Source organism: Lampetra planeri, chromosome 54, assembly GCF_965212315.1.
Source record: "Lampetra planeri chromosome 54, kcLamPlan1.2.h2, whole genome shotgun sequence".
Classification (NCBI taxonomy): Eukaryota; Metazoa; Chordata; class Hyperoartia; order Petromyzontiformes; family Petromyzontidae; genus Lampetra; species Lampetra planeri.
In genome coordinates this window covers 1,163,230-1,189,848 of record NC_136160.1, presented here as the reverse complement: position 1 = coordinate 1,189,848, position 26,619 = coordinate 1,163,230, and the positions used below count along the sequence as shown (strand labels likewise).

General features: G+C 48.1%; 2 protein-coding genes across 4 annotated transcripts in view; one reads left to right on the top strand and one right to left on the bottom strand.

Moving 5' to 3' along the window:
• Window positions 1–12,141, bottom strand: part of LOC144735241 (dehydrogenase/reductase SDR family member 4-like) — a 19,312-nt gene extending 7,171 nt beyond the window's left edge. Inside the window, exons 1-8 of one of the 2 annotated variants that reach the window (XM_078617735.1) lie at window positions 11,737–12,141; window positions 8,916–9,093; window positions 6,966–7,067; window positions 6,142–6,212; window positions 5,924–5,975; window positions 4,089–4,223; window positions 3,174–3,229; window positions 716–881 (exon numbers count right to left, since the gene is read on the bottom strand). In XM_078617735.1, coding sequence (XP_078473861.1) covers window positions 767–881; window positions 3,174–3,229; window positions 4,089–4,223; window positions 5,924–5,975; window positions 6,142–6,212; window positions 6,966–7,067; window positions 8,916–9,093; window positions 11,737–11,906 — 879 coding nt within the window. In that variant the 5' untranslated portion in view covers window positions 11,907–12,141 and the 3' untranslated portion in view covers window positions 716–766. The remainder of the gene's footprint in view (window positions 1–715; window positions 882–3,173; window positions 3,230–4,088; window positions 4,224–5,923; window positions 5,976–6,141; window positions 6,213–6,965; window positions 7,068–8,915; window positions 9,094–11,736) is intronic. The other variant, XM_078617734.1, reaches the window with a different exon arrangement.
• LOC144735239 (uncharacterized) lies at window positions 12,121–26,619 on the top strand. Of its 2 annotated transcripts, none has more exons than XM_078617732.1 (12): window positions 12,121–12,314; window positions 13,624–13,636; window positions 14,113–14,239; window positions 15,883–16,006; window positions 16,499–16,645; window positions 18,186–18,236; window positions 18,970–19,072; window positions 20,346–20,394; window positions 20,921–21,153; window positions 22,061–22,251; window positions 23,599–23,675; window positions 24,259–26,619. In XM_078617732.1, the coding sequence occupies exons 1-12, from the start codon at window positions 12,263–12,265 to the stop codon at window positions 24,385–24,387; spliced, it is 1,296 nt and encodes a 431-aa protein (XP_078473858.1). In that variant the 5' UTR covers window positions 12,121–12,262; the 3' UTR covers window positions 24,388–26,619. The 2 variants fall into 2 exon arrangements, with proteins under 2 accessions (XP_078473858.1, XP_078473859.1); XM_078617733.1 differs by having other exon boundaries at window positions 12,242–12,314; window positions 14,130–14,239.

Below are 26,619 nucleotides of genomic sequence, written 5' to 3'. Positions count from 1 at the left end.
AGCGGCAGCGGTGGCTTGCGGCTAACCATCGAACAAAGACGGTCACCGGCATCGCTGCGCATTTGGATGCGCTTCTGCGGCCGTCTGGAGCGCTCTCTTCCTTCCGATATTCGGAAGCCACTGGAGCCCGGGACAGATCACAAACCATGATGTGGGTGGGTGGGGGGGGGTGGGTACAGAAACTCCACGGACAGAAGTCCAAAACGCAGTGCTCCTGGGTTTAGAGGAGGGGGCAGATTGGGCTCGCTGCTGCCCCACCAAGCGAGCAGATAACGCGTGTACTTTAATATCTGAAAGGTGGAGGGAGCAGGGGGAGAGGCGGGGAGGGGGGAGAGAGGAAGAGGGGGAAGGAGCTATGCACTTTTAAATCTAAATTGATAACCTCATTTCTTTAGAACTGCTTTTTGCGTTTGGTTTGGCGTCCTCCCCCCATCCACCCGCACCGCGGATTAGCACGGTCGGCTACGTTCGGTGTGAACGAGGTTCAACGTACATTACCATGGCCTGAAAAGATGCCCGCAGTAGTGCGTGGCGAAAGCCAGGGAGAAGAAGAAATGCTCAAAAAACGTGGCCTATCCGGAACACATGTGCATACGTACGTATGTTGAACTTCTTTCGCACCGTACGTAACCAAATGCGCTAATCGGAGGTGCGTGACAACGCCACTCGGAGAGTGCGAGGCAGGGGGGTGGGGGGGGGGGCTGTGATTGCGTACCCGGAGGTCAGGGGGGTTGCCGAGCCGCGACCGGGAAAGCACGGACGCTCCTCAAAGCCGCGACGGGCACCCGCCCGCCACCACCAGCGTCTCGCCCGTGATGTAGGCCGAGTCCTCGGAGCAGAGGAAGGCCACGGTGCCCGCGCACTCCTCCGGCTCGCCGATGCTGCGGGCAGAGGGGAGGACAAGCGCCGTCAACGCGCCAGCTCGCCGGAGGGGAGGGGGGGGGGGAGTGGGGGGGGGCAGCGTCAACGCCGTCGACGAAATTCACGCTACTCTACTCTGGCATACGATGGCGGTGTGGCTCAGGAGCGTTGCGGTTCAGGAGTGTTTAGCTCCTGAACAACATCGCCATCGCATGCGAGGTCTGCTGCCCACGATGAGAGGGCTTCAAGAGAGAGCGTGTAGTTTTACTGGTAGGAACCTCCTGGTTACACCAGCCCACACGGGATTATTGTGTCCGTCCGTCGTGCAGGGAGGGGCTGGGTGGGGAGGGAGGGGCTGGGCTGGGTGGGGAGGGTGGGGAGAGGCTGGGTGGGGAGGGTGGGGCTGGGTGGGGAAGGGAGGGTGGGGAGGGGCTGGGTGGGGAGGGTGGGGAGGGGCTGGGTGGGGAGGGGCTGGGTGGGGAGGGTGGGGGTTGGGAGGGGTGGGGCTGGGTGGGGAGGGGCTGGTCACCCCGTGGTGCCCTTATAAAACTCAAACCCGCCCTCACAGTCGGGCATATTTGCGGAAGACACCACGCCGCCGTTGACCCTGGCCATTGACCAAGCAACCCAACGTTCCTACCAGCTCCCTCCACAGGACAATGTGTTTCTGTTCCTCCTACTCCTCCATTGAAGAATCGCAGACCACAGTGGCTTTATTACATTGCTCTAACAGTTTGTATTGCATGGCCACAGTCGCACTACCGGGGCTTGCGTCAGTAACCTTCCATGCATATATTACGTTGAACTTCTTTCGCACCGTACATAGCCAACCGCACTAATCGGAGGTGTGTGTGGGGGGGGCGGAAGGACCACAAACTCAACACGAAAAAAATGACATTCACACATCGGCCTGTTAATGGTCCGATGCGTCGCTGGTTACAGCGGTGTTGTTGAGGGGGGATTTGTCACAGAGCCATTCGTGCTAATCACAGCCGCACACAGACACATTAAAGCTCGAAGAACCCCGAGCCGTGAAGCTTTCGTTCACAGGTGTCCAAGCCCAAGCTGGGGGCGGCAACGGTGGAAAATTACAGAGGGGAAGTTGCATCGCAGTGAATGTCATTGGTGTTGCTGCAGCTCACTATCGCTCTCTACAGCCGTTGCGCAGGCAGTAACGAGACTTCAGTGGGCTGAACATTGGACAATAGCAAAAATGTGGCACCGTCAGGCACAAGACCGTAGACGAACGGCATTTGAAGACGTGGTTCAATCCGCGCGGCCAAAACCCCACAATTGAACCGCGGACCTCAGCGGAGATTTACAAAATTCGTGATATAAAAAGAATTTGTCAAACGTTTGCATTTTTTTGTTGCATTCATTTTAGTCAGCAGTTGCAGTGAGTGGATGAAGATCATCATCCAGTGTGGAGCAAACTCCGTGACGACACCAAACGGATTCACGCCGTTCGAGACAGCGGTGCACCGAGGAAGACCAAACATGGTCATTTTTTATTGTTTTATATTTTTTTAACTTTATTATTTCCCTTCTACGTGACTTTACCGAAAGAACCAAGAAGATGGTCATTGCTCTTGAGGTACAGTACGAGGACACGGATAGATTTGAGCAAGTTCACCGATTGGCGCTGCCCATCCAGCGGCAAAATCTGGCAAAGCGCACTTTGCCGGTCGGCAGGTCACGTGTTGGTGGTGAGGGTCACGTGTGGGTACTCCCACCTCTCTCGAGACAACTTGCTGGCATGGAAGAGTAGGCCAAAATACCCTCGTAGGGAAGCTCTCGAGGAACTTCGGCCAGTAATTGCAGCGATGCCCATTCGCATTTCATATTATGAAGGCGATTCCCCCTGGAAGCCAGCTCATTATAGAGTCAAAAGTCATCATATTCGGAATGAGAATCTGTATTTACCCTTGGAGAAATCCGATGAGCTATGAAGCTCATTTTCACAGATGTGCAGTAGGGGTGGGTCAGAAGGTTTACAACAACAAACAGTACAAAAAGCATAACAAAGATATAAAAAAAATCACTAACAATAAATATGTAAAACAGATAAAGTGAATAAGTTAAAGTTGCATAAGTCCCCCCACTGCTCAAATGAGCAATGCAGTGGCGGTAAATAATGTGAAAGGCGTCCGGCCAGTTGAGAGAAAAAACACCCTCCAGAGAGGCTCTCCAGAACTCCCTCTAGTGGAGGGGCGCTTTCCACCGGCAGTAACGTGAGCGAGCAATTGCAGGGCTGCGCCCTTACCCCTTTACCCCGACGGCCAACGCAGCACAACATTTGGCTCGGCTCTTACCGTCCCATGGGGATGTGTTTCACAAACTCGCCGAGCATGTCCTTGTTCTCCCAGAGCTACGGAAACCACACGGTGCGTGCGACGGGGGAGGGGGGAGAAAAATGTCAAAAACTCAGCAAATTCGGGAGTGGAGCGAGCAAAGCGCCCGGTGTCATTGAAGCGTCACGTTACAACGGTGGCCGTGCGTGCGTGCTTGTGTTTTTCCCCGTTACGCTGCTTTACACAAAACACTTGAGCTGCCTGCGTTCGCAACTCAGCCGGTGCGCTGGCAGGGCCGGCGTGAAACTAATTACGTCGCGCGCACGGTGCTGCAGCATCTGCTGGAAAGAAAAAAAATGTGCCAGCCTGCATAAAATGAAAAAGGGAATGTATGCGGTGACACGGCAAACATTTAAATGTTGTATTTTTTTTAAAAAAAGTTAACGAATAAGACTTTCAAACACCTTTGGCAGGCCACATTTTCCCTCACAACTTGAGCAGCTTCTGCCGCTGCAGTAACACAAGCGACTGAGCTCGCTAAAATTTGAAACACGACGCCGCCAGCCCAAATGCATTCCCCTCTAGCTCCCCATTAGCGCAGCTAAGATGCTCGCAGTGACGGATAAAGTGGCACCAGGCCTCACCCCAGATGATTTAAAGGTGCAATAGCTCCAGCGGCTTCCTAATATCGGCAAGGAAGAGCGTTTTTCCGGACGGCCGCAGTAGGGCGTGCGCAAGCGCCGCGAGATGCGGCGACCACCGTCTTCGTTCGACGGCCGACACAAAGGTGGCCGTGGGGCCGTACGAAACGAAGTCGCCGGGCCGGCTAACGTCCACCCGCAGGGCCGCGGGTATCTCGCCCCGTGGCCGTTCGGAGCGAGCAAGCGCGGCGCGTGGAGCGACGCTGGCGGAGAGGAAACACACGGTGGCACTTACGAACGAGCTGAAGCGCGTCTTGATGATGCCCGGTGCCAGGCAGTTGATGCGGATGTTCATGGGGGCGAGCCGTGGAGCGAGAGTCTTGGTGAGGCCCAGCAGGGCCGTCTTGCTCACGTTGTACGGGCCCAGCTCCTGCCAGGGCATCGGAATGATCATTTGAGAGGCCGGAGATGATACGGATACTTAAAGGTGAAGGGGCAGCCCTGCGTTTTCCTGTTCACCATGGGATGACTGCAGCGTGATTTCACAGTGCAAGTGCAATTCACTAAAGCGCTTAACACTTTTCAAGAACGCATCTACCGCGTTAAATGAGCAATTACTGTTAAGCACCTCCTGTAGATCCATAAGAGGTTTTTTTTGGGGAGGTTAAATCACGAAAATGTGTCGTTAAATCCGCCACCACCCGACACAGCCAATTAGTAAGGTTTGTCACGTAAACAGAATGTGCCAATTCGTTACTAGTGCAGCGCACCGGTAATTACAACCAGATTCATCATTTCCAGCGAAACGTCGTGTTCAAATTGTAAATGTTGCGGGTTTACTCTCCAACAAACCTGCAGTCACGAAAACTTCAAATCTAGATTAAACCGGTGTGCTGCATTGGTAACGAATTTGCACGTTCAGTTAACGTGACAAACCTTACTAATTGGCCGTGTCGGGTGGTGGCGGGTTTAACGACGCATTTATATTCACGCGATCCAACCCAAAAAAAAACCCTCCATTATGGATAATATTGGTCGCAAAATCCTACTACCACTCCATTTTGAAGAGACCTCCTCCTGTAGAGTTGATAAAACTCTGTCAGGACGAGTCGTGGATTTTACTGGACACCTGTTCTGAGTGGCGCTGCAGCTCGAGGCTGTTATCGGCTTCCACACTCAGCTCGCACGAGAGTGAGAGAGAGAGAGAGGTGCTCCGACTTGGCAAATCGGTTCGCATGAATAAAACAGGTCTGTCCTTAGACGTGCATTAAACATTAAGCTGCCCTTCCGCTGTCTGAAACTGAGATTGCACTGCCGGCTGCATAAGACGAATGGCTCCGTACGGCCTCTCGCAACTTTGTGCGGAGCCGACAGAAAACTTCACGCCGGTTCGGCGAGTGCTCTTACAACAAAGCTGCGAGCGCAGTATCTACACATGCACACGTTATTTGTATTCATTGCTTATCTTCATCTCTTCCTCAACCCACTGGTGGGTGAAGGCCTCCCCCGTGCCGTGTCAGTCATGGGGTCAGTGCGGGTTTGAAGGTGGGGGAGGGGCGGGGGGGGCGCGGGGAGCACCTGGGACCGGTTTAAATATCGCTCGTCACCGATGTTAGCCACGGCCGACAATCAAACTCGGGCTTCTGGGTTCATAGGTTCGGGTGGCCCACCTCCCCTGACCGCTATAATTATCAGGCAGTTTCACGAGGGCGTCGTGCGACGCGTGAGATCTGCCGATGGGGCATCAGCTCTCTGTCCGGGGTCAGGCAGGGGCGTGTTCTCATCCCTTCTTCTTTCGTACGGGCTGCTGATGTGGATGCAGAGCAACGGCTAAAATTTTGACATTCACGTGGCCAAGCCCAGATAACCGCGTCAGGAGCAGCGGAGTGTATCATCGCGGCGATGTCTCCTTCGTACGCGTGGATCGGGCGTTGCGTCGCTCTACATTGTACGGTCTCCGTTCTGGATGACCACAGTTGCACACCACTACTGCAGAGTTTTAAATGTTTCTGTTTGTACATCCTCAGGTGCCCGCATTTGCTGCCACGGTTTGTGCAGTGGATGCGCGTCCTCGCCCCTGGACTGGCATCACTGGGACAACTCCCGTGAACGTGCGAGAAGCAGCCTTACGCTGAACGGCTGGTAGCCCGCGATGGAGGCCACGAGCACGACGGAGCCTCCGCTGTCGAACACAGGAGAGGAGGAGAAGTCAATCGTTAAGCACGAACGCGAGGGCAGAGGTTTACACGGCCGCGCTTTCGCGTCTGTTCGCAAAGCACACTGCGTGGTGGCGGTGGCGGCCGTCGTGAGCAAAGACGACGCACCGGTGCGTGCCACAAACATCTCACCCTCTGGTCTTCATGTGTGGGACGACCTCCTTGGTTATCATAAACATGCACTTGACATTTATGTCCAGGATCTGCAAACGAGTCCGACAGCAGAAATGTGTCGGCAGTTAACGCTCGACTCCCCCGGCCGCTCGTCTCTTCCCACCGATCTGTGTCAACGCCTCACCGACACAACCCCCACCCCAACACCCCCACCTCTGTCCCTCTCCCATCCCCCGCCCCCCCAGCACACATAGCTCTGTTAGCAGCATAATGCTACATTTTATAGATGGATACAAATTTTAATATTTTTGTAGGAACAGTACGCCACGTGTGTGTATGTTGAACTTCTTTCGCGCCGTACTTAACCAACTGTGCTAATCTGACGCACTAGGAAATAAACGGAGGAATAGGTGAAAAGGCCTGATTTGTAAATATCCATAGAACATGGCAGAACGAGCACAAATACTGCACTGCGTGCGAGCGGTTAATTGTTTCAGGGTGGATATGTAATGGTCGGATATGTGGCGTTAAGGGTGTTTCATCGCTGATCTTGCCCCACAAAACTGCACCGTTCTGGGCAATGCCCCACAAAACTGCACCCCTGATTAGCACGGTCGGCTATGTACAGTACGAAGAAAGTTCAACATACACACGAACGTAGCAATCGATTCACAGATTTTCCGTAGTGACTGTGAAAACACGTGGAGTGTCTACGGACCAACGGGCGGGCGGGAGTGGACACATCGAATTCGTAGCGTTCGCGGAAACGTGGGGCAAAAACGGTTCTCTTCGCAAACAAAAAACTGAACCCGTTTCAAATCCTTGTCAGCTGAGCGCGGTACCTTATCCCACACTTCTTCAGTCGAGTCCAGAATGTCTCCAGCAAAAGGATTCACGGCAGCGTTCGAGACCAGGATGTCAATCCCTCCAAACTCTTTGATTGTCTGCTCCGGAAACAAAGACAACAATCCCCCAGTATAGCGTTAGCAGACCGTTGGGGCAAGTGCTGTTGGCGAGCACCTATGAAGGCAGGCACTGTGGCACACGAGGGGGTGGGTGGCCAGCACCACGCCCGGCCGCCTTTGTCTCCTGAGTGGTGATGTTTACACACCGCACCAGGTACTCATTTGAGGCCGAGTCGGCCTAGGGGAGGCCCAGGACCGGTTCAGATAACGATACACACACACACACGTGCACGAAATTAAATGCAATCGCACTTCCATTTACGTGCACGTAGGGACCTTTTGGCAATCCACTGCTGGATGATGGCTTTCCCACATCGTGTGGGTCGTGGAGCCTATTTGACCATACTTCACCGTGATAGTCAGTGCAGGTTGGTGAAGACGAGAAGCATAAATGTTACAGCATATTACAGTAAGACTGTACTAGGACAGCACAGCACGACCGTGTTAAATGTCTAATTGGTGTTTGAAAATCATAAAACCTGTATTAATGCCAGAAAGAGAAAATTATGTTCTTCTTAATCATCTTGATACTGGCAAAAAGGGCTCCGTAGGAAATTCCAATGTGTGTATGTTAAAATTCTTTCGCACCGTACCTAGCCAACCCTGCCTATCAGAGGTGCAAGGAAGGACAACAAACTAAACACAACTCCACAAATTAGTTTTCAATCTAGATTTAAAAATGCACAGCCTCAGTGGCTTCGTAATATTGGAAGAGCTTTCCAGACGGCCACAGAAGCGCATCCGAAAGCGCGCGATGCGGTGCCCACCGTCTTTGTTCGACGGCCGAGCCAAGAGCCGGGAGTGTGTGTGATGGTGGTTCACGCAGCGGAAGAGACAAAAGTGTTTTTTGACCCGCTTCATTACGTGCAGAATTACTCAACGCAAGTTCGATGCGAGAACTCTAATAGCAAGCATGACCTTCCGGTAATGTGCAGTGCAGAATGCAACAGCGTCCATGGCACTGCAGCACAATGCGCTGCTCTTTTAACGTGACATTAGCCAGGCGCTTGCTGCTGCCGCTGCTGCTGCACAGAGGTCATTGGAGCTGGGTTACGGTATGGACAGTGAACCTTGGAATTAATAAACAACTAGGTTTACCCTTTCACTTACCCGGGCCATATATGCGTACGATGTTTGTTTTTATGCTGTGAGCAGTGTGGTAACTGCACTGCCTGTTTATTTTGTGTCCGCTCGTCTTAAATTGTTGTTGTTGTTGTTGTCATTTCCCCCCCCCCCAACTCCATCCCGCGATCGTGCTGTCGGCGTCACGTCACGAGACAAAGGATTCCAATCGGGAACTCTCACGGGGCAGTGCAGCCATTTGTGATATGAGAACAACCTGCAGAAGTGGCCATCACCGAGCTACCTCCGAGATCCCTTCAAGTGACGTCTGGCCCACACAGCGTCACGTCTCTCGTCTAGCACGACAATCAAAACGACATTTTTTATTCTCACAACTGGAATTTGGTCAGACGAAGAACGGAACCAAAATTTTATGCGATTACTCTATCGGGTCCATTTCTCACTCGACGAAACGGAAAACACCAAAATAGTTGGGATAAAAAAAAAAGTCTCACGTTGGGTGCCCACGCGTGTCGCTGAATGGGATGCGTTGAGCGGAGCCTGGTAACATCATCAGCCGCGTCACAATGGGTGTGGCTGCTTAAGGGGGGGGGGTTTCCCACCTTCAGGAGGCTTTATAAAGGTGCCCACGAGTAGTAAACCGCAAAAAGTCGATTACGATTTTTTTTTCCTTGAATTAATCGTCTACATCGACCAATGGTTCTCCCCCGCCCGACTCTGAAGTCCTGCCGAGGACACGATCACCTTGGCGATGAGCTGCGAGCGGTGCTCAGCCTTGCCGACGTGGCACACCGTGCCGGACACGAGCAAGCCCTGAGCGCGCAGGCGGCCCAGCGCGTGCTCCACATTGTCCGCCTTGCGGCTGCTGATCATCACCTGCGCTCCCTCGCGCCCCAGCCGCTCCGCGATGCTGTAGCCGATGCTGTTGACCCGTCACGGCGGCGGGTCCAGAATCAGAATATTAATTTGTACTGGAGGAGGAATCAATGAGCTATAAAAACAACTCTTTTGTTAACAGGTGTCCAGTAAGGGCACGGGGTCAGAAAGTTACGTCAACAAATAATACAAAAACACGGCAGGAGTGCAAATTATAGGCAAGGTAAAGAATCACTTCGACCCTGGCCTTCACAAATGATAGCTCAACAAAGTGGCTCCTCGTCATCATGTGGAAGTCCACAGCAGCAAAATCATCTAAGTGACCTGGACGCGATGTTTCCAAATGTGGAGGGAAGAACCGGAGGACCCGGAGAGATCAAATAGATCATCCACGCCTCGCCGGCGCGCATGCGAGGCGGGGGACGGCAGGCACAGGCGAACGCTGAAGCGTCGCTCTCTCGCGAGCACCCAACGAGAGATGCGGCAACGGCTCCCCCGGCACGCTTTGCCGGGTTGTGCCGCGTGCGGTTCGGTGCGATTGTCCGACGTTTCGCTCCACGTGCCGCCGGGTGCCTGAAGGAGCGCCTGATGAGGCCTCCGAAGAAATGTCTCCGCTTCGTTCAACAGCTGTCGGGCCGTACTAAGCTTCTGAAATATGACGAGGTGAGGCGGACAGCGGGTGATTTGGATATAAGTTTGACTTTCTCACAGTATGCGTTTGCAAAGTGATGTTATTCTTATAGAGCAGAGCAAATGGAGGGAGCTCATCGCCATTTGTGGCACTCAACCAGTGGTGGACACCTCGCAATGCCATGGTGGACTTGAGTGTCTGTGCAGGACGATCACTGCTGAACCAAAGTTTGCTGCTTTCATCATAATGACCTTGGAGAGATGTAGATGATAACGTGCTCGACCCATCCCCCAGCATATCCCAGATTAGAACTCTCAACCTTTGCACTTTGAGCACATCGGTTTAACCACAGCTACACCCAGCCGTACTCCATCATCATCATCGTCGTCGTCGTCGGCCATGATCAATCCACTGCTACGACATGACAACCCACATAACACCGGCACACCAGCTGATTCCATCGCTCCATGTCCGCGGTTGGGTGGTTATTGCAACACCGCATCTATGTTTAAACGCAAGACACAACAACCGGATAACTCCTATACTTTACTTTGAAAACTCTCCATTAACAAAAAAAAACTCGTCGACAACGCTGTGACCTTAAAAGAAACAAATATATAATGGGCGACGTGTCAGGCGATGGCCCTTCTTATATTCCGTTGAGTTTGATTTGTTTCGTATTGTGCTTTTGCACCACTGCAAACGCAGCACGTGCAAACATCTGGTAGTAAATTAGAGTGGCGATTAATCACGCACGGTCCTTTTCTCAATCCACTGCTAGATGAAGGCCTCCTCCATGCATCGTCATGGGGGGCGAGGGTTTGTTTGACCATACTTCACCACGCTGGTCGCTGTGGATTTCAGGGAGAACACGGCCGAGGCTCGGGGTCAAATCGCTCACCAATGATGTTAGCCGTGGTCTGTTGGGCCGGGTTCGTGGCGCGTTACGAGAGAAAAATCACTGCACCACCACGACAGCCCCCGCGGTCGTTCTATGATCTGGCTATCATCAACCATCATCCCTCTGTGGTCGGTAAACGAGTACAAGTACCCACTTTGTGGGAAACCAGCAGTCGTGCCCTTGTAGACTGAACTCCTGAATGCATCCTTGCGCAAGAGTGCACTGGCGTCCCGTCATGGTAACGTGGAATTTCCACCGATGGCTGAACATCCGAGCCCCGCACGAACGTTCAGCACGCAGTTGTCATGAATGCCAGTTTATTTTGAGTTTGCCAAGCGAAAGTTAACATCACAAAATAAACAGACAAACAGGCACACAGAGAAAGACAATCACACAGACACAGATAGACAAGCAGAGACAAGGACCTCCCATGTAACCGGCACGGCACACGAGGGGGTGGGTGGCCAGCACCACGCACGGCCGCCTTTGTCTCCCCAGTGGTGATGTTTACACACCGCTACACCAGGTACTCATTTGAGGCTGAGTCGACCTAGAGGAGACCCAGGACCAGTTCAGATAATTGTCACCGGGGTTGGCCGTGAGCGGGGAACGAACTCGGGTGGCCGGGTTCGTAGCGCAGTGCGTTAACCGCTATCCCACCGCTCCCACATGAGAGACAGACACACGGACACACAGACTAAAATAGACACGCATGTCACACACATGTAGACACAAACACGGACACACAGACAGACACACGCACATCACACAGACAGACACACGCACACCACACACATGTAGACACACAGACACACGCACATCACACACATGTAGACAGACACACACACGCACACCACACACATGTAGACACACAGGCAGACAGACACACGGACACACATGTAGACAGACAGACACAGACACACACACAGATACACAGATACACAGACACACGGGGACAACAACAACACAACAACCGCCATTCGCCACAAAGTTGCGGTGACGTCACCACGACACTTGTGCCAGGCCACGTGCACCTTGAGGCCACGTGAAGTGTCGAACGCCCGCTGGCAGGAGGTCACGGGGCAGACCCAGCAGGTGCCACGGGTCGACTGACCGAGATGACACGGGGACACACACAGACACACAGACACACGCACCCGTCTGTCGACGCGGTCACAATCGCCACTTTGCCCGCAAGTCTCCCTCCACCGCCACCACCACCCTCCTTGCCCCGAGATGCCGCCGCCGCCGCCGTCGCCATCCCTGCAGCGTGGAGTCGAGTCCACCCCGCGCTTGCCGGCACGCAGACCCCCCGAGCTAAGAGCATCGCCGAGAGAGATAAGAGGCTCGGGGTCACGGGCGAGAGCGAAAGAGCGACGCCTTTCGAGCGAACTTTAGCCGAGTTGGCAGGGCGGAACTTTTACGTCGAGCGGTACTCGTTATGCCCGGAACGAAACTCTGCGGGCGCTGGTTTCCAGCCCGGACGAAATCGCGCGTCGCTCACTTTGTATTTTTTAATATTCGGTAGCGGGTGGGAGCGGAGGATTGACGTCGCGACGTTCCGGTGACGTCGAGGCGACGTTGGGTGACGTCACGCCCTGAGCCACGCCCATAGCAACGCCCCTGAGCCACGCCCCTAAGCAACGCCCTGAGCCACGCCCCTACGGTCTGTGAGTGGGCCAGATGGCGGAGCTGCCGATGAACCCCGACTGCACGCTTCGGGAAAAATATCGAGGTAGGATTGTAATTAATGAGTGGTTCTGAGTGTTATAAAGTTCCACTTTTTTTTAAAAAACGCAGTTGTTTGTGGAGTGTAATAATACGAGTTGATATGTCATTTATAAGACAAATTGTTGATACACTTAGACATTTAATAATTACATCATTGGAACCTCCTTTGCCAATAGCAAAATATGCTAATTGTTTTTTTACCCTTTTATCTGGCAACAAAACTGACACCTTTTCTTTTACAAGGAGTCATGTTTGCATTGACCACAATACCTGCGGTCGGAATGCAAACAAAAATACAACTGATAATGTATGCACTGTCCTTGAAATCGATTGGTCCACACCCGAGACAGCTTTTCTTAGGGCCTAGTCTAAAAAAGGTGTCAGTTTTGTTGCCAGATAAAAGGGTAAAAAAACAATTATCATATTTTGCTACTGCCAAAGGAGGTTCCAATGGTGTAAATGCTTTACCCGAGCTCTCATACTCTGATGGTGCATTGTCTTTGATTTGTGCGCCTTTTGGCGTCATCTGGTCCAACACCATGTGAGACTAGGCTCTAAGGAAAGCTGTATCGGGTGTGGACCATTCAATTTCAAGGACGGTGCATATCATTATCAGAGTTGTGTTTTTTGTTTGCATTCCGACCGCAGGTATTGTGGTCAAGGCAAACATGACTCCTTGTAAAAAAAAAGGTGTCAGCTTTGTTGCCAGATGAAAGGGTAAAAAAATTAACCCGTAAAAACAAAGTTTTTCACTATAAATCTTTATATGCGTGGCATCGGTTTTATTTTATTATTTATTTCTGTTTTTCTTGAGTAAGAGTTTCATTTTTATCACATTGGTATTTTAAATTAAATATGAAAAACAAATTCCTAAAAAGTGGACACGAAAATAAATTGTCACGCACAACGAGTCTGTGTGTAAAATGTCAGCTCGATTGGATCACGGGAAGTGGGTTAAAAAACTACCGAAAGATTTGCACGGTCGTAAGGTCGTAAGCGCGCAAGCAAGCAAGTGAACTTAATATAAATGATTTAAAAACCAATTATCAATAACGACATGTTTATATCGCTTTTCATAAAGGATCTCAAAGCGATGTACAGGGCACGGCAGCAGAAGCATCCAACATAGTATATATTTGTAATAAATACATTTTATGCAGTATACTGTATTCCACTGTTTACAAAAAGCATGCCGGTCCTCATGTAGTACACTACTGTATATGTATCTTATTTTTTATAAAATATCTGAGATTACAATACTACATTCTGACTTCGTGTAACTAAAACGTGTGTTCATGTTCTTTTCCTAACAGAAGTCGACTTAATGTAAGTTAAACACACATTTGCAACTTTTCTGAACATTGCAATTGTTATTAATTCAGAGCCGCTTAATTAGAAACCTAAGTTCAAATACCATATGCAAGCAATATTAACATTTCCATTGCATATATGTTGTAAACGTGGTAACAACATTCAACTCTACTGTACTCTTGTGTGTATGGACTAAGAGCTCTTTAGTTGAGAATTGGCCCATCTGATGAGTATTTGAAGCAGTCTGAATAGAAAGTCAATTGCCCAGTCTCTCTCTTCTGAAGAAGGGCATGTTTTAATACCTTAGTACATCAGATTGTGTACACAGTACTGTATTTCAGTGTAAAATTTTCAATGTAAGTTTTGTTTACGCATTATACTTCACGAGGCACTGTATGCACTAAGTTAACAGCGCGATGAGGTTTCGTTATAACACGAAAAGCAAGTCCTTAACGAGAATTGTGCCACACGCCCAACGAAATCAATCGTAGAATGGCTCTGGTGGCAGAGGAATGCAACAAGCCAACTCCAAGCAGAAGCATGATGCTGAGCAGATGTCAAGTCGGGATTGAGATGGTTGACAACCTCATCGAGGCTGATCATTCTCCAGGACGAAGAGTGAGTACACCGTGGGTTTTTTTCTTCTTATTTACAGATTTCCAAATAGCATGACCCCGCTGCCCTTCGTCGATTGAACACAATCCACTCCATTGAGGATGTTTAAAACATGGTTTTAAAACACACACACACACATTTGCACATTTTTATTCTTTCGTCTTTTAACAATAATATCGACAAGGCATGGAGCCAAGCTGGGGGCTGCTGGAAAGCCTGATCCAGACAGACAGAGGCCTTCAGGTGTTGCTTGAAAGTCAGAGTGCATTTGATGTTGAGGTGGTGCAAAGGGGTAGAGAGTTGCACACCGAGGGGGCGACAGCAGAGAGCCGAGGTGAGGCTGCAACAGTTCCAGACCACCACATGGTGTCTGATGCAGATTTTGAGTGACGCTGCTGCGTTCGACCGTGAGCTTCAGTTGCGAGGCGAGAGGAGTGTTTTGTTTGAACGCTGTCACCGGTGTCATGTCGTTATTGTAATCCATGCCCACCGTGTCTTCGTCTTCTAGCCGTGACCGAGACCACAGGGGTGGTTATACTGGTAGGAACCTCCTGGTTACACCAGCCCACAGAGGATTATTGTGTCCGTCGTGCAGGGAGGGGCTGGCTGGGGAGGGAGGGGCTGGGTGGGGAGGGGAGGGTGGGGAGGGGCTGGGTGGGGAGGGTGGGGCTGGGTGGGGAGGGAAGAGCTGGGTGGGGGTGGGAGGGGTGTTGCTGGGTGGGGAGGGGCTGGTCACCCCGTGGTGCCCTTATAAAACTCAACGTTTAACCTACTCACGTCGGCTTGTGCCCGCCCTCACAGTCGGGCATATTTGCGGAATACACCACGCCGCCGTTGACCCTGGCCATTGACCGAGCAACCCAACGTTCCTACCAGCTCCCTCCGCAGGAATGTGTTCAAATTGACCTTGACACCTCTGTTGCAACGCTTCTTCTGTGCGGCAGTATTCTTTCAGTGGGTTTGGCACAAGCTGTGGTTGAGCCTGCATGGCTGTTTTCATATTTCAAGCCGTATATCTTTATAAATACTCCTCGAAATGGCAGGCGAATATGACGTTAGGCTATCGGCAGACAATTTTCATCCGATACTGCTTTTGTGAAATACGGCAATTTTAAACCGGGGACTTTTAATCAGAGGCACGTCAGTCATTCGGTTGAGGCTCCGTCCCTAAACTAAAAATGATGTTCGCTTTGGGTAACATTTTATTTTCCCTGGCAAGCACTGGACGTATTATTCAAGTGGAGGTAATGATTGATTGAATCCCACATCCTCACTTATGTCCGTATTAACCAGTAGGTGAGTATACGACACACTGTGGGCATGTTGCCCATCACCTGCTCCAGAAGGTTTGAATAGACCCATTAAGCTCCATGTACGCAGTAACCACACACACAAGTGACGAGCCTTCGGCAAGTGCTAATTTGAATCGGCAATCACCCTTTTTCAGTTCCATGAACATTTCGCATTGAGTAGGGCTTTTTATTTTATTGTAGCAGCATGATTGAGACCAGCATTGAACAAAGTGTCAATCCGTATTCCTGTCACCTTCAGTAATCCTGTAATGAATTAGAATTTAAAAGTACCGTATGAAGCATTTAACGTGAAACGCTAATACTGTAACACTTAATTTTATTTGTCTCCTTCAGACGTCCCTGGTTGTTTTGAAACAATTCCTAAAACACATTGTCACTATTATGTCAGTGAAGAAAGATACTCTCGACAAAAGTAAACCGTGCGCAAAGCAAGACCTCTCAAAACAAACAAGTGCAGGTAATATTTTCTTTACAAAAACATGCAATTTGGGCAATGACGTTAAAAAAAAAATCTGCATCAGTTGTACGTATTGTCATTGATAGCTGTTGACTTATTTAGAAGGACTGGATTCATAAATAAAGTTAAACAAGTCTGGAACTATACATGACCTTACAGACACTGACCATAGACATGTGGAACTTCCACCAGGACTGCCAGACCGAATATTTCACTTGTCAGTACCACCTGAGGTTGCACATATATAGTGGTTGCAATCTTCTCCTTTATGCGGCCAATAACATTTGAATTTATGTGATAACAATTTTTTAACTGAGTGGGTTGTCCACTAATTAACTCCTATTCGCACCTAAGGTAGATTGGCTGCAGCAGATTAGGTCGATGAACTGATGTTTTTATTTTTGTGAAATAAAAGGAAGATAGCTTTGCTGCCTTAGGTGGTATCAAATTGCTGCTCGACGCCCATGGACTAAGGGCGCTTGTTCTGTCTAGACGCTGATTCCAGGCGGCAGGCTATCGAAGGCATGGCCATACAGCAGAAGACCATCTCCTTCGAAAACATTTCGGGGCTAAACGAAGCCAAACAGATCCTACGAGAAGCCATCACTTTCCCCGATCTTTACCCACATTTCTTTAAAGGTCAGGATTTTATTTAACAATACATTTTTCACAAGCACTGTGTGAATCGATTTTTTTACAGGCTCACAAACATAATGAGAATATATTACAACGTGTGGAATAATCGGCAATGCGGTACAATGCATGATAAAGGAATAGGGCTGCAGTGCTCCAATGTAAGGCAGCAGAGGGCAGTGAAATACATTCCTGCACTGTGGAGCTGCAACGTCTACGACTCCCTGCCTGCCCCGACCCTGCGCTGACCAGCGTGGTGAAGTATGGTCAAGTAACCTCTGTGACCCACAAGGTGTGGAGTACGCTCTAAACCTAGCAGTGGACGTGTACAGTATGTGCAAATCTGAATTGGATAGATTTTACTATAAGTTAAATGTGCCTTTATCTTTTTTGGAGGAAAAAAACCCAGCAGATTAGGTCAGTGAACTGATGGGGTTTTTTTGGGGGGGAAATAAAAGGAAGATAGGTTTTATGACTGCAAAGTTATCTTGACAATGTTTCAGTAATAATTACAATGAGTGTAAAGTCATGTGTGGCATTTATTATTGCTGAACCAGACTAAAAAATGAAAAAAATGTGGGGAAATGGTCGAGGAATGAACTTCGGCATCGTGCCTGTGCACGATAACCATGACGCCCCCACGCATCGCCGTAGACCAGGGGTGGCCAACCTGTAACAGAGCCAGATCCAAAAAGTACCCGTGAGTTCTGCAAAGAGCCGAGTGTACGTATGTAGGTGTGTGTTTTTATTGACAGTTTTTCGGCACAGCACGGTAGACTTTCATTATTCTTTGCTACTGTGATAGTAGCGCGTTCCACGTTGTGCCCCTTTCGATAGAGCCGCGTGTGGTGGATTAAAGAGCCACCTCTTTGGTTTTTTCGGTAAAGTCATGTAGGTAAAAAATAATAAAAATGAAAACAACTAAATGAAATGACAAATTAAATAAGTAAAATAATTTTGCTGTGGCGGTTACACCTGAAGGCGGAGGCTTGTGTTGCTTCCGAAACGTGATTGAATTTAGTATTTTTATGTAAAAAAATAATTTGTGATTTAATTTAGTTTTTTTCATTTTTATTATTTTTTAACCTACGTGACTTTACCGAAAAAACCAAAGAGTATGGACCCTTGCAGTCACGAAAACTTCAAATCTAGAATTAAAGAGCCACCGTGTGCGGCTCGGGAGAGGCACGCGGTGGCTACTGCTGCCCTATAGAGCAGGCCACCACCAGGCGGTGGCCCCACGGCACGCAGGCTGCACACCGCTCTTCTACATCAACATTAGCCATACGAGGAAGAGGAACCATGTTCCATAAAGGCTTAAGGACTCGTCGACATACAAGTGGGAAACGTACTCAATGTACAGCGTACACAAACATGTGCACCAATGAGGTTCCAACCTTCCACATGAAACATACACGACCTACAGATAGACTCACTACTCTACAGTGCTCGCGTGATATATTCTAAGATCAGTTTTGCGTGTCGCAGGTGGTGACCTTTAAAGCCCCATCCTAATGTTTACCTTCATCTTTCCTTTGCATTTCAGACGGTCTGAAACCTTGGAGATGCATTTTACTTTATGGTCCTCCTGGGACAGGTTTGTTTGCAATGAATGTATTATTTGTTCTTCGCAAAGCCGTGCCTTTTAGAAGTTATTCGCATGTGCTGGAGACCAATTGTACCATTTCTTATCAAATGGCCCTAATCAGAGCATTTGGGAATTGTGCACAAAATATGTTTAGAATTTGTTATACTTATTTTTTTTTCCAACCCAAGGTGAACCATTTATACATTAGCTCCATTAGTCTCTCTGTCTTCCTGTCTGTTTTCCATTTTCATGTGATTCCTTTGAGAAGACGTAACACGATAATTGGTGAATTTGTGAATGAGCCTACACCATTAAATACTGAACTTTTCCTAAATACTGGGTGGAGAACCCATTTCTTCCTGGGAGCTGAATTAGACCCTCAAATAACTTTGGTGGATCACACATGAACCAACACTTTCGTCACCTATTATTGCAAGAGGCCCTTGCGAAGGCAAGCTATTGAGTGTGCTAAAATTAGCATCACAGGGTTACCAGCTGAGCAATATTCCCCCTCTTGTAACCGAATGGCGTGGCTAAGATGCCAGCGGTGGCGACGGATGATTAGAAGTGGTGGTGACCGGCGTGAAATAAAGTCGCGTCTCACATCGGGCCCGTGGGCCATGGGTTCCCTACCCAAGGCCTAATGCCTCAACACACACTGGTGGTGTTACTGACACGCCGGGCAATTGTTTCGGGCTGGCCACGTAACGATGTTGGCTCCCTTATGTGCTGCACCCTCTAGGGAAGACGTGCCTTGCCCTCGCGATTGCCCTGGAGATTAAGGTGAAGTTTTACTCCGTCTCCAGCTCAGACCTTGTCTCCAGCTTGTTTGGGGAAACGGAAAAGTAAGTTCTGCGCCACTTGGTTTTCAACAATATGTCGCCCTGCGGGTTGATGTCACGGGTGTATTGATGCATCAAACGATTTGCTGATATTTTTTACTTTGTGATGCATTGGAAAATCAAATCACGCTTACAAAAGATTAAAATTAAGTGAGGGGGAAAAAAGCTAATTTCGTGGACGGCTTTTTTCGTGCCACACCGTGGTGGCCGGGCTGAGACCACGACATACGTTTTTAGGACCCAGTTTTACTTGTTGGGAGCCTGTCCAGATTCGACCGCAGGATCTCAGCTGTACCAGCTCAGAGCTGTAACCTCTGAACCACCCCCAGCCACTCAGCCACCCCCCCTGCCACCCCCCCTACCACCCAGCCAGCCCCCCCCACTGCTACCCAGATCAATAGCTGGTTGCTCTCACTTTAGTTGCCATTGTAGAGTAAGCATTACGTTGCTACGATTGTTTATCGCTTTTATTTTTTTATCGAGCGGTGTGGAGACGATGGGTTTGTGGATCGCACAGATGCTGTCAAATTCCCTTGCCGAGGGCCTCTGGGTGGTTGCCGTACACCTGCACCGTACCTGTCAACCCCTTATCAGTTCCCTACCTTATTAAAAACCAATTCAGACCTTATTGGTCACCCTGTGCCCTTATAAATCTCAACGTTCATCCTACAAAGTACCATCACAAGGGAAAAACACAAACAAAGAGACACATTTTTTTTGCCCATATTGAAACGACTGTACGCCACATGGACCTGAAAACTCAATGTCCCTGTACAAGAATACGGGGTAAACTGTATGGGTTGACGCGGTCTGTGTGTACAGTCCTTGTGGGATTGAGTGTTTTCCCATCGCGTGTGTGGGTTTTCTCCGGGCGCTTTGGTTTCTTCCCATGTGAGCGCTCGTGAATTGGCTGATGACACGTTAGTGAATAGAGGACAGCAGAGCTTGGGAAATTGTTAGCCCCCGGCAATCATGTGGCCACCTTGCTGCTTATTTGTGGTTCCTCCTCGCGCCTCTGAATCCTTCTTTCTCTTCGAGAGTGAGTGGAATACTGTATGCGTTATAAGTAGAAATAATTATTATTACTTTGACCATAATAAATGTATCATCCAAATTGAAAACAGTATAAGTTGTAGCTTTACAGGCATTGTTAAAAGCCAAAAATACAAATCTGTTAAGTTTGTTGTAGTTATTTTGTAGTCTTGACATTCAATTAAAATGTTCTTTTCATTGCCTTGCAATAAAAAAAATTTCACGTGATTCCTATTTCACCCAGGATGATCAAGGCGCTATTTCAACAAGCCAGGAGCCAGCAGGGGAAATGTGTGAGTGCATCACAGCACGTGCACTCGTCGCGCTCACAATGTCTGTACCGTTCCTAGCATTCCGCTTCGCGATTCTAATCAAGAAACCGATGAGAAAAATGTGTTAACATTGCGGTGAATCTAACTATTTAATTTACCAGGTACAAGCCCATTGAGCTATTAGTGCTTTTTCAGAGTCGATCTGGCCATAAATGATAGCTCATCAAAGTGGCTTTGCCATCATCAAACATGATCACTTATAGCAGCAGCCAAATGCATCTCAATGCATGTGTCTAAATTTGGAGGGCAAAACTTGAAGAACCTGGAGAAAAACCTACTCGACCACCATTGGCAGAGAGAGAGAGCACGCAGACTCCACATATACAACAGGCGTTGTCAGGGTCCGGGATCGAACCCACGACCTATTGCCCAGCAGGCGAGGGAGGTAACATCTACGCCGCCGCGGTGCCCCACAACGGCTCGTAGTGAGTGGCTGGGAGGGGTCTCTCACACACACACCAACGCGTGGAACGAACCAACCCCGCAGGTGCTGTTCATCGACGAGGTGGACAGCCTGTGCCGCAAGCGCAAGAGCAGCGAGGAGGAGCACGTGCGGCGCATCAAGACGGAGCTGCTGCGCCAGATGGAGGGCGACTGCACGCACGCAGTGGGCGATCGCGACAAGCTCTTCCTCATCTGTGCCACCAACTGCCCCTGGGACTTGGACACGGCGTTCGTCCGCCGCTTCCAGCGCAGGATTTGCATCCCGCTGCCCAACAGGTCTGGCCCGACACGGACCACAGCATTCGTGTTATTTACGATTTTCATATGACGTGTTGGGTAACCGCAGTGGCGAAATGTTATCTGTCTCGCCTGGTATGCAGTAGGTTCTGGGTTCAATCCCGACCCTGACGCCTGCTGCTGTATATTTGGAGTTTGCGTGTCTCTCTCCCCGTGGTCGCGTGGATTTTTCTCCGGGTCCTCTGGCTTTTCACTCCACATTTAGAATCAACGTCCGTTTGCAGTATCTGGCTGCTATAATTTTCAACATGATGAGTCACTTTGTTGAACTATCATTTGTGATAGCCAGGTCGCTTCTGAAAAATAAGTGAATACCTCAGTGGGCTTTGCTTGATAAGATAACAAAATAGTTCAGTTGTATTTGTATATTTTTTAAGTGATATGTTTATTTTTCCTAAACTGTACTTTGCACTCCTATCGTATTTATGTACTGTTTGTTGTTGTGGACATCTGTGAAAAAGAGCTTTATATCTCATCGGATTCCTCCAGTATGAAAAAATATTCTGATTCTGTACTTCACAGATCAATATTCTGCAGTATTTTTACGGTAGGTAGGTGGGGGGGGCGATGTTGCAATGTGGCTTCACATAATTAGGGTAAATTGCGGGTAATCTTATAATTTTTTTAATTTGGGACTTGACACTGGCACAGGCATGGCCCACCCTTTGTTGAATAACATCACCAAGATCTTTGTTGAATAACATCACCAAGATCCTTGTTGAATAACATCACCAAGGACTTGAACTTCCACTGTGAAGCAGGCGGTACGTTTTTACGTTTGGTTAATCCTCCCGCAGCATTAACCGGGGTGGCCGCCCAGCACTCGAACCGCGAACCTTTGCATCGAGCGGCAAAAACGCACTGCCGCCCCTTTGCCCTTAACCAGATTGGCGCGACGAGACATCATCGGCAAGTGCATAGGCTCGCAGGAAGTGAACCTGTCCCACACGTTCATGGAGACCTTGGTGGACCTGACGGAGGGCTTCAGCGGGAGCGACATTTGCAACGCCGTGTCCGACGCACTCTTCCAGCCCATACGCCACACGGAAAAGGCAACCGCCTGGGTTTCTCTGCCCGGTAAAACATGTTTTTTTTTACCGGGGTTATTATGCAAATGTCACGGTGTTTGGCATTGCCATTGCACATAAAGTGCACTCATTACACACACAGAGTGTTTGCCACAAATTAACCACAATACTTTTGATTTAAAGCTTTCGTGACTGCAGGGATTCATCTTCTTGGTTCTTTCGGTAAAGTCACGTAGAAGGGAAATAATAAAATAATAAAAATAAAACGTAATAAAATACAATTCTCACGACAGCGTCTTTCCGACAGCCCTGTTCTTCACCTGAGGACGGCTGCTTGCGTTGTGGCCGAAACGTCGTGAGAATTGTATTTTATTATGTTTTATTTTTATTATTTTATTACTTCCCTTCTACGTGACTTTACCGAAAGAACCAAGAAGATAACCACAATACCTTGCTAATCTCGTGAAGGAGCATAAATCATCGCACGAGCTCCGGTCATCCTTGCAGCGAATTTTGCCTGGCCATCAAACAAAGATGGTAACTGCATCGCACGCTTTCAGATGCACTTTTGCAGTCGTCTGAAATGCTCTTCCTTATGATATTCGGAAGCCACTGGAGCTATGTGCTTTTAAATCTCGATTTAAAACTCATTTCTTTAGAAGTGCTTTTTGTGTTTAGTTTGTTGTCCTTCCCCCGCACCTCCGATTAGCTCGGTTGGGTACGTACGGTGCGAAATAAATTCAAAACACATACAATATGCATATCAAATGTTTGCGGGAATGCAAGTGGATCTCCGCCGCGTTGGTCCAATGTTCCGACATGGACTTTCGTCCGCTGTGTAACCCACTTCTACCCCTCTTCTACCCCTCCCTTTTACCCTGCATAAATAATCAAGAGTTGATGTAAACTAATTGAGTGCCACCAATTTGGTTAAATAATTTATGTAAAATGAGATCGAAATTAATTTCAAGTTGTAAGATCTACTTTTCTTTTTTAAACATTTTTGTCAAAATTGCCACGCTAAATGTTGGTGTAGCTCATACAAATAGGCCTAGTTTCATATTTATCACCTGTAGCCAGCCATTTTTCGATCAATGACTGGATCAGATAGGGTTGTAGGAGTTAAATATCCATACTTCACCAGAGAAACTCACTAGGGGTTGGTGAAGGTGGGGCGCAAAGACATGGGAGTTTATAAATGTAATATTCTGCATTTAAGATAAGCAAAACACTTTACATGTACATTGTATTTTATGAGCAGTTGGCAATGTATTTGGAAGAGCCACAACGTACATTTGTCACACGGATGCATTTAGGTTGTTACATAATGCTAGAAGCGGCGTTATAACGGTAACGCATTAATGATGGTGTCACATTTGGTCGCGTTAATCTCCAGGTGGAAAAGTGACCCCATGCAGCCCAGACACACACGGCGCAAAAAAGGCAACGCTGCGCGATATTTCTCCCGAGAAGGTGAGTTCAGTCGTCATCCGTGGTGTCGAACGTAAGGGATCAGTTTATAAAGAACTCCCTTATCGAGGGTTTTTTTGGATTAGATTACATAAATGTGTCGTTAAACCCGCCACCACCCGACACAGCCAATTAGTAAGGTTTGTCACGTAAACAGAACGTGCCAATTCGTTACTAGTACAGCACACCGGTGTGTCGGGCGAATTTGCTTTGGGCGAATTGCCCGATGATGCTGGATGTAATTACCAGCGAAACGTCGTACTCAAAAATTGTAAATGTTGTGGATTCACTCTTCAACACACCGGTGGGCTAAAGTAGTGAACTATTTGTCTTTTGTAAACGTGACATTTTTTTGCTGATTTGCCGTGTCGGGTGGTGGAGGGTTACGACACATTTATAATTAACGCGATCTAAACCCAAAAACGTTTATTATGAATAATATTGGTCGCGAAAGCCTGCGACGTGTTGAACTGATGGATGATATTGGTGGCGAAAGCCAACATGTTAAAGGATGATGATGATGATGATGTCACTAATCATATTCTGTAACCGAGTTGTTTCTGTTGCCCTTTGGAACCCTGTGCAGGTGCAGCTCCCTAAGCTCACCTTCATGGACTTAAGGTCTGCGCTGATGAAGGCGCATGCGACGGTGACCAAAGAGGAAGTAAATCAATTCAACAAGTTTACCGCCGAGTTCGGCAGTTGTGGCAGCTGAGGGCAAGCTGCATGGCACGGACAAAGTTGTTTCCGTTTGGGATAGAATAAGTGCGTTGGTAAAATCAGTTTCACGATTACCCAAAGCGGTGGAAATGTTTCTGTAATGTTACCTGTGATAGTTCCTTCCACCTCTTTCAGGATGTCCTTTTAGTGTGGAAAAGTAGGCCAAAGTTCCCTCTAGATAACTTTTCTAGACCTCTCGTGAAGGCCCTTCTGCCAGCAGTGGTGAGAGGATGCACTTGCGGGGATGTGCCTTTACCCCGTACAAGTTGTAATAGTTGCCTTGTTATTGTGACCACGTGAGCTTGCATGGAGGGATGTCAACAGCCTCCCTCTCATTAATCACATTTGAAGTTGTTGCAGCCTGAATGCTTTCTTTCAATGTGTAAGTGTAATTTATTAAACGGCTTGCAACACACCTATTACATCTATGAAGGCCGTCACTGGACAGAGCTAGGGGTGTGTGCTTTTAGAGACCGATGTAATTTCAGAAAAATGTTGATGGGCTCTCCCGACAGTGTTGTTGTTGCTGCATGGCGTTTCCAAACGCCTCTGTGCAGCTTGCTTTGGCTTATTCTGAAATGTTGACGAGGTTTGTTAATTGCGCACATGCGCCACTGGTAACGCAGCATTAGATTAAATACAGCTCTACAATTACTGTTAAGTTTTGATTTAAAGCTTTCGTGATTGCAGGGATTCATGTTATTGGTTCTTTCGGTAAAGTCACGAGGACTGGGAAATAATAAAATAATACAAATATTAAACAATGAAATTCTCACGACGTTTCGACTGCAACACAAGCAATCATCAAATTTTCTTGCTGTGGATTTCACACCTGATGATGATTGCTTGTGTTGCAGTCGAAACGTCGTGATAATTGTATTGTTTTATATTTTTATTATTTTATTATTTCCCTTCTACGTGTCTTTACCGAAAGAACCAAGGATACTGTTAAGTTCTTCCTTGATAGAAAAAAAACACTGGATGGTCACTTGGCATTATTTCCTGAATGTATGCGACATTTGATGCAGGGTACAAATCGCTTGTGCTGGAAGTTCAACTGTTCCCATAGCACTTCAAACCTACTCTTCATGATGATAATTTAGTTGTATAGTGTCATTCATGATAACTGCATCCCACAACGCTGCACATTAATTATATATAAGGGGCCGTCCATAAATGACGTCACGCACCTAGGGGGGGGGGGTCAGACATTTGTGATGATGTGTGACGAGGGGGGGGGGTTTGAGAAATGTGACATCACATCAAAATGCGCAACTTTAAATAAATATAATAGACAACACGTTCTACTTAATTATATAGACTTTCGATTTAAAGCTTTCGTGACTGCAGGGATTCGTCTTCTTGGTTCTTTCTGTAAAGTCACATAGAAGGGAAATAATAAAATAATAAAAATAAAACATTTAATATTTCTCACGACAGACGCTGTCTTTCCGACAGACCTGTTCTTCACCTGAGGACGGCTGCTTGCGTTGTGGCCGAAACGTCGTGAGAAATATTTTATTATGTTTTATTATTTTATTATTTCCCTTCTACGTGACTTTACCGAAGGAACCAAGAAGATGAATCCCTGCAGTCACGAAAGCTTTAAATCGAAATTTAGACGTCCTTCCTGTTTTGTTTTTAAATACAGTCGTGTGCGTGCAGTGATTAATTTCAGCCGGAGTTGCCTGGGGCTGGGCTCTGGAAAATAACTTTACAACACATTTTCAAACGTGTCCATTATTCTATTGTACTTTGTAACAAATCGATACAACAAAAAATAATCTCTCAACAACTGAATGATAATCGCTCAGCCTTCAATCGGCGTTGACGATCACAACCCCTATTTTACTTAAAGCTTTCGTGATTGCAGGAATTTATATTCTACGTGGCTTTACCGAAAGACCCAAATAATATCTAATTCCTACTTTGTTGAACACGTAGTAGGCTTTCGCGACAAATATCCACAAAGGTGTTTTGGGTTAGGGGCCGTCCATAAATGACGTCACGCGATTTTAGACGATTTTTAAACCCCCCCTCGTCACGCGGCGTCACGAAAAGTCAGACCCCCCCTCAAATATGACGTCACAAAGCTCTGCCCCCCCCCCCACAAAAAAACACATGCTTCAAATCGCTATAAACTATTGTCATTGTAGTGCGTATTTAATGTGGCGCTGCACTCTGATGTTGTAGGTGAAAACATTTATTAAAAAGTCTATTTAATAAA